Here is an 8,349-nt window from a genome sequence, read left to right on the forward strand (position 1 = left end):
GGTAACACTGTATCCCCTGTCTATCCCGCTGACTGAGGGTGACACAGTAACACTGTATCCCCTGTCTATCCCTCTGACTGAGGGGGACACAGAGGAAGATGTTATCCCCTGTCTATCCCTCTGACTGAGGGGGACTCAGTAACACTGTATCCCCTGTCTATCCCTCTGACTGAGGGGGACTCAGTAACACTGTATCCCCTGTCTATCCCTCTGACTGAAGGGGACACAGGGTAACACTGTATCCCCTGTCTATCTCTCTGACTGAGGGGGACACAGTAACACTGTATCCCCTGTCTATCCCTCTGACTGAGGGCGACACAGGGTAACACTGTATCCCCTGTCTATCTCTCTGACTGAGGGGGACTCAGTAACACTGTATCCCCTGTCTATCCCTCTGACTGAGGGGGACACAGGGTAACACTGTATCCCCTGTCTATCCCTCTGACTGAGGGGGACACAGGGTAACACTGTATCCCCTGTCTATCCCTCTGACTGAGGGGGACACAGGGTAACACTGTATCCCCTGTCTATCCCTCTGACTGAGGGGGACACAGGGTAACACTGTATCCCCTGTCTATCCCTCTGACTGAGGGGGACACAGGGTAACACTGTATCCCCTGTCTATCCCTCTGACTGAGGGGGACACAGAGGAAGATGTTATCTCCTGTCTATCCCTCTGACTGAGGGGGACTCAGTAACACTGTATTCCCTGTCTATCCCTCTGACTGAGGGGGACTCAGTAACACTGTATTCCCTGTCTATCCCTCTGACTGAGGGGAACTCAGTAACACTGTATCCCCTGTCTATCCCTCTGAATGAGGGGGGACTCAGTAACACTGTATCCCCTGTCTATCCCTCTGACTGAGGGTAACACAGTAACACTGTATCCCCAGTCTATCCCTCTGACTGAGGGTGACAGTAACACTGTATCCCCAGTCTATCCCTCTGACTGAGGGGGACACAGGGTAACACTGTATCCCCTGTCTATCCCTCTGACTGAGGGGGACACAGGGTAACACTGTATCCCCTGTCTATCCCTCTGAGTGAGGGGGACACAGAGGAAGATATTATCCCCTGTCAAGCCCTCTGACTGAGGGGGACTCAGTAACACTGTATCCCCTGTCTCACCCTCTGACTGAGGGGGACACAGTAACACTGTATCCCCTGTCTATCCCTCTGACTGAGGGGGACACAGAGGAAGATGTTATCCCCTGTCAATCCCTCTGACTGAGGGGGCTCAGTAACACTGTATCCCCAGTCTCTCCCTCTGACTGAGGGGGACTCAGTAACACTGAATCCCCTGTCTATCCCTCTGACTGAGGGGGACTCAGTAACACTGTATCCCCTGTCTATCCCTCTGACTGAGGGGGACTCAGTAACACTGTATCCCCTGTCCACCTCTCTGACTGAGGGGGACACAGTAACACTGTATCCCCTGTCTATCCCTCTGACTGAGGGGGACTCAGTAACACTGTATCCCCTGTCTATCCCTCTGACTGAGGGGGACACAGTAACATTGTATCCCCTGTCTATCTCTCTGACTGAGGGGGACACAGTAACACTGTATCCCCTGTCTATCCCTCTGACTGAGGGGGACTCAGTAACACTGTATCCCCTGTCTATCCCTCTGACTGAGGGGGACACAGGGTAACACTGTATCCCCTGTCTATCTCTCTGACTGAGGGGGACACAGTAACACTGTATCCCCTGTCTATCCCTCTGACTGAGGGGGACACAGTAACATTGTATCCCCTGTCTATCCCTCTGACTGAGGGGGGCACAGGGAGAGATGTTATCCCAGGCCCAGCTCTCTCTCTCTCAATGGGTTGAAACCTCCACCAGTTCCTCCATACTCACCTGCGGCTTTGCCTCTGTTTTTGCCGCCAGTCGGGACGAGCTCCAGGGCCGGGGCCCCGCCGGGACTCCCGGTCTCAGTCTGGCTGCGGAACCGCTCCGGCTCCGCCATCCGCAAAACAAAACCCACGTGGGCCGCAAAAAGACAAGAGCAATCGCACAGCAGCGGCTCGATGCAGACAGAGCAATCGCACCGGAGCTAATGGATGGGGAGACACTGAATAAGAGATAGGGAGGGAGACAGGGAATGAGGGAGGGAGATCATGAGGCAGAGGTTAATGTGAGTTGGGATAATGAGGGAGGGGAATATTGAGGGAGGGGAATATTGAGGGAGGGGGATAACGAAGGAGGGAATATTGAGGAAGGGAGATGATGAATGAGGGAGAACATGAGGTCATAAGAAATAATAACAGGAGGAGGCCATTCAGCCCTTAGAGCCCACTCTGCCATTCAATGAGATCATGGCTGATCTTTTGCCTCAACACCATTTTCCTGCAATATCCCCATATCTCAGTCTTTAACATGCGCAACAACTGAGCCTCCACCGCCCTATGGGGCAGAGAATTCCAAAGATTCACCACCCTCTGACTGAAGAAATTCCTCCTCATCTCGGTCCTAAATGGCCTGCCCCTTATTCTGAAACTGTGTCCCCTGGTTCTAGACCACCCCCCAACACACACAAACAGGGGAAACATCCTGCATCTACCCTGTCGAGCCCTGTAAGAACTTTGTGTGTTTGAATGAGATCACCTCTTATTCTTCTAAACTCCACAGAGTAAAGGCCCAGTCTATTTAATCGACACTCATAGGACAATCCCTCCATCCAAGGAATTAGTTTAGTGGACTTTTGTTGCACTCTCTCTATGGCAAGTATATCTTTCCTTAGGTAAGGAGGCCAAAACTGCACACAGTACTCCAGTTGTGGTCTCACCAAGGCTCTATATAATTGCAGTAAGACATCTTTACTCATATACTCAAGTCCTCATAATAAAAACCAACATACTATTTGCCTTCTTAATTGCTTGTTGTAACTGCATGTTAGCTTTCAGTGACTCATGAACAAGGACACCCAAGTCCCTTTGTAGTTCAACAATTCCCAACCTCTCACCATTTAAGAAATACTCTGTATTTCTGTTTTCCTACCAAGGTGGATAACCTCACATGTCTCCAAATTGTATTCCATCTGCCAAATTTTTGCCCACATGCTAAGCCTCTCCAAACTCCCTTGAAACTTCTTTGCATCCTCCTCACAACTCATACTAGTTTTCTGTCACCTGCAAGCTTGGAAATATTGCATCTAATCCCGACGTCCAAATCATTCCTATAGATTGTGGATAGCTGGGGCCCAAGCACTGATCCTTGCGGTACCCCACTAGTTGCTGCCTGCCAACCTGAAAATAACCCATTTATTCCTACTGTCTGTTTTCTGTCCGTTAGCCAGTTCTCAGTCTATGCCAGTATATTACCCCCAATCCCATGTGCTCTAATTTTGCATACTAACCTCTTGTGTGGGACCTTATCAAGATCAAAATACACCACTTCCATTCTGCTAGTTATGTCCTCAAAAAACTCCAACAGGTTGGTTAAACATCATTTCCCTTTCATAAATCCATATTTGGCTCTGCCCAATCCTACCACCAATTTCTAAGCGTCCTGTTATTACATCTTTTATTATAGATTCGAGCATTTTCCCTACTACTGATGTCAGGCTAACAGGCTTGTAGTTCCCTGTTTTCCCTCTCCTTCCATTCTTAAAGAGTGGAGTTACTTTTGCTACCTTCCAATCTGCAGAAACCATTCCAGAATCTGTAGAATTTTGAAAGATGATCACTAATGCTTCCACTATCTCCACAGCTATCTCATTCAACACTCTGAGATGTAGATCATCAGGTCCATGGGATTTATCTACTTTAAGTCCCATTAATTTCTCTAGTCCTTTTTTTTTACTAATATTAATATCTTGCCGTTCCTCGCTTACACCAGTCCCTTGATTCTCCATTAATTCTGGCAGATTATTATTTTCATCTGTGAAGACAGACACAAAATATTTATTTAGTTTCTCTGACGATTTCTTATTCCCTGTTATAAATTCTCCTGGCCCTGCTTGTAATGGACCCACATTTGTTTTTGCTAATCTTTCTTTTTTACATACCTAAAGAAGATTTTACAGTCCATTAGTTTACTCTCATATTCTATTTTCTCTTTCGTTAATCTTTTTCTTCATCCTCCTTTGCAGAATTCTAAAATATTTCCAATTCTCAAGCTTACCTTTTTTTTGGGCAACTTTATATTCCTCTTCCTTTAATTTAATGCAATCTTTGATTTCTTTCATTAGCCACAGTTAAAACACTTTCCTTGATGGGTTTTTGTGCATTAAAGGAAGGTATTTTTTGTTGTAAACTATGTATTAGTTCTTTAAATGTTATCCATTTCCTCTCTACCATCATACCTGTTAACAGGTATGTTCCCAAGCTACTATAGCCAATTTGCCCCTCATATCTTCATAGTTTCCTTTGTTTAGATTTAAGACTCTAGACTCTGAATGACATCACTTTCAAACTTAAATGTAAAATTCTAACATATTATGGTCATTCTTTCCTAAAGGCTCCTTTAAAACAAGATTATTAATTAGTCCTTTTTCATTGCACAATACTAGATCCAAAGTAGCCCATTCCCTAGTTGGTTCCCCAATGTAGTGCTCTGGAATGCCATCTTGCATACATTCCAAGAATTCATCCTCCACAACATTAGTATTAATTAGGTTTCCCCAGTTGAGATGTAGATTGAAATCCCCCATGATTACTCTACTACCCTGGTTACATGCACCTCTAATTTCCTGATTTATACTGTGATCTACATTACCACTGCTGTTTGATGGCCTATAAACAATTCCCACCAATGTTTTTTGCCCTTCTCTTTCTTAGCTCCACCCAAACTGACTCTAAATCTTTGACCTTTAGAACTAAGGTCATCTCTCACTACAGTACTAATGTCCTCTTTAATTAACAGAGCTACTCCACCACCTTTTCCCAGCTTCTTGTCCTTCCCAAAAGTCACAGAACCTTGGATATTCAGGTCCAAGCTTTGGTTTCCTTGTAGCCACGTCTTTGTAATGTCTATCATGTCTTACATATGAATTTCTATTTAAATTGACAATTCATCTGTTTTATTGTGCATGCTGTGGGCATTCAGATACAGAGCCCTTTATTAAGTTTTTTATTAGTGTTTTTGTAAATTCTGGCCCTACCTGCTGGCACACTCCTAAGTTTGCAATCACTGTCCTTTCCTGCCATACTCTGATTATCATTACCTTTATTGCTACCTTGATCTATATCCTTGTCATTTCCCTTTAATTTACTCAATCTTCCACTACATGATCTCTTAACTCTTCTAGTTAGTTTAAAATCCTCTCTACTTCCTTAGTTATATGACTAATGGGAACACTGGCCCCAGCACATTTCAAATGTTGACCATCCCAAAAAGTACAGCTCTCATATTCCCCAGTACTGGGGGCAGTGCTCCATGAATCGAAAGGGAGATGTGAGGGGGATATTGAGGGACAGGGGATATTGAGGGAAGAGGGATATTGAGGGACAGGGATAATGAGGGAGGGAAATATTTAGGGAGGGAGATAATGAAGGAGGGGATATTGAGTGAGGGAGATATTGAGGGGGATAATGGAGGAGGGAAATATTTTGGGAGGGAGATAATGGAGGGACATACTGAGTGAGGGACATACTGGGGAGGGAAATATTGATAGAGGGAGATAATGAGGGAGAAAGATATTGAGAGAGAGATGCTGAGGGAGGGAGATATTGAGGGAAGGAGGGGAATACTGAGGGAGGGAGATAAGTGGTGGAGAGATATAGGGAGGAGAAACTGAAGGACGGATGTATTTAGGGGAGAAAGATATTGAATGAGGGAAGTACTGAGGGGAAGACAGATACTGAGGGGAGAGAATTTACAAAGGGAATACAGATGAGGAAAGATAATAAAGGGAGAGGTAAGCAGATACTGAGGGAAGGAGAGGCAGGGTTTTTGGAAGAGAAGCATGATATGAAGGTGTGGGGAGATGCAGAGCGATATGTTCATACCTTCCGTATATAACGCACCTCAGGAGTACAAGGGCATACCTGGCTGGGTTTTGGGAACTAGTTCGGTCTCTCTTTTCCTCCTCTGCTCTGACGAAGAGGAGCAGCAGCAGGATAGCCACTGAGACGCTGGATGAAAGATGAGTTACTGACCTCCTAATTTCCAAATCCTGTCCACCATCTATAAGTCAGGAACAAGGTGAAATGCTCTTCTGTTATCTGGATGATTGAAACTCCAACAACACTTGATAAGTTCAACACCATCCAGGACAAAGCAGCCCGCTTGATTGGCACCACATCCATCACCTTAAACATTCAGACCCTCCACCACCGGTGTACAGTGGCAGCAGTACCATCTACAAGATGCACAGCAGCAACTCACCAAGGCCCCTTCAACAACAACTTCCAAACCCAGAACATCTACCACCTAGAAGGAAAAGGAATGCAAAATTGGCTGAGTGACAAGGAAACAGAGAGTAATGGTTAATTAATGTTTTTCAGACTGGAGGAAGGTTTGTGGTGGAGTTCCCCAGGGGTCAGTATTGGGACCCTGGCTTTTCCTGATATATATTAATAATCTAGACCTTGGAGTACAGGGAACAATTTCAAAATTTACGCAATACAAAACTTGGAATCGTTGTGAACTGTGAGGAGGACAGTGTAGAACATCAAAGGGACATAGACAATTTGGTGGAGTGAGTGGATAGGTGGCAGATGAGGTTCAATGAGGAGAAATGTGGGGCGATACATTTCAGTATGGAGAGACAATATAAGATAAAGGGTACAATTTTAAAGGGGGTGCAGGAGCAGAGGGACCTGGGTGTATATGCGCATAAGTCTTAAAGGTGGCCGGACAGGTTGAGAGAGTGGTTAATAAAGTATACAGTGTCCTAGGCTTTATTAATAAGGGCATAGAGTACAAGAGCAAGGAGGTTATGTTGAACTTGTATAAGACACTAGTTAGACCTCAGTTGGAGTAGTATGTAAAGTTCTGGGTGCCACATTATAGGAAGGAAGTGAAAGCATTGGAAGGAATGCAGAAGAGGTTTACAAGAATGGATCCAGGGATAAGAAACTTCGGTTATTAAGATAGATTGGAGAAGTTGAAACTGTTTTCCTTGGAGAAGAGAAGACTAAGAGGAGATTTGATAGAGGTATTTCAAAATTATGACGGATCTGGACAGAGCAGATAGGGAAAAACTGTTCCCACTCACGAAAGGATCAAGAACGAGAGGGCACAGATTTAAAGTAATTGGCAAAAGAAGCAAAACTGATATGAGGAAAACTTTTTCACACGGTGAATGGTTAGGATCTAGAAGGCACTGCCTTGAGAGTGTGGTGGAGGCAGATTCAATCGAGGCATTCGAGAGGTAATTAGATGATTATTTGAAAAGAAACAACCTGCAGGGTTACAGGGAGAAGGCAGGAGAATGGCACTCGGTGAAATGCTCATTTGCAGAGCTGGTGCAGACACAATGGGCCGAATGGCCTCCTTCTACACTATAACAATTCTGTGATTCTGCGAAGGGCAGCTGACACCATGGGAACACTACCACCCTGCAAGTTCCCCTCCCAGCCACTCACCATCCTGACTTGGAACTATATCACCTTTCCTTCACTGTCTGTCGCTGGATCAAAATCCTGGGACCCCCCCCGACCCTAACGACACTGTAGGTGTGCCTACACCACGTGGACTGCAGCGGATCAAGAAGGCAGCTCACCACCACCTTCTCAAGGGCAATTAGGGATGGGCAATAAATGCTGGCCTAGCCAGCGACGTACCCCTGTTGTGAATTAATAAAAAAATGATGCTGGATATAGCCTCCACTTGCTGATGCTCATTGCGCTCTGTCAGTAGATAGCTGGGCTACCTCATCATTATCCTTAGCACTCGCTCTTAAAGCTACACCAGTATTGGGTGAACAGCCTCTGGAGAACTTTAGCTGACTAAAATCTGAGTAACCATGAAACGTGTAATAGCAAAAATACTAAAGGAAAGGTTTTTATTAAACTTTATGAAGAAAAATTGCAAAAAATTTTAAAATAATTTTAAAATAAAACAATTTAAAATAGTACTGTAACTCTGGTCTCACTGGCAATGTGGTTTGGAGGTTTGCCAACCCTCCAGAATTGTCCAGGAGTCTCTGGAAATGATTAATCTCCATAATACTGCTGTGTGACCCAGGAGAAAAATCATAAACACATTAAAATAATTGTATGGATTTTTTCCCCATTTGTTTGAACGCTTTTGTTCGCAACATAGGTACCTAAGAATAGGAGTAGGCCATTCAGCCCATTGAGCCTGCTCCACCATTCAATATGATCATGGCTGATTGAACACTTCAGTGTCTTTTACCCACATAATCCCCATAACCTTTTATGTTACTGTTAATCAGAAATCTAT

General features: G+C 44.7%; 1 protein-coding gene across 2 annotated transcripts in view; it reads right to left on the reverse strand.

The window, feature by feature from the left end:
• dph1 (diphthamide biosynthesis 1) overlaps window positions 1–1,985 on the reverse strand; it is a 618,203-nt gene extending 616,218 nt beyond the window's left edge. The window contains exon 1 of one of the 2 annotated variants that reach the window (XM_041196491.1): window positions 1,858–1,985. In XM_041196491.1, coding sequence (XP_041052425.1) covers window positions 1,858–1,966 — 109 coding nt within the window. In that variant the 5' untranslated portion in view covers window positions 1,967–1,985. The remainder of the gene's footprint in view (window positions 1–1,857) is intronic. The other variant, XM_041196492.1, reaches the window with a different exon arrangement.
• Window positions 1,986–8,349: the final 6,364 nt, after the last annotated feature.

This window comes from Carcharodon carcharias, chromosome 10 (assembly GCF_017639515.1).
Source record: "Carcharodon carcharias isolate sCarCar2 chromosome 10, sCarCar2.pri, whole genome shotgun sequence".
In the NCBI taxonomy this organism is placed as follows: domain Eukaryota; kingdom Metazoa; phylum Chordata; class Chondrichthyes; order Lamniformes; family Lamnidae; genus Carcharodon; species Carcharodon carcharias.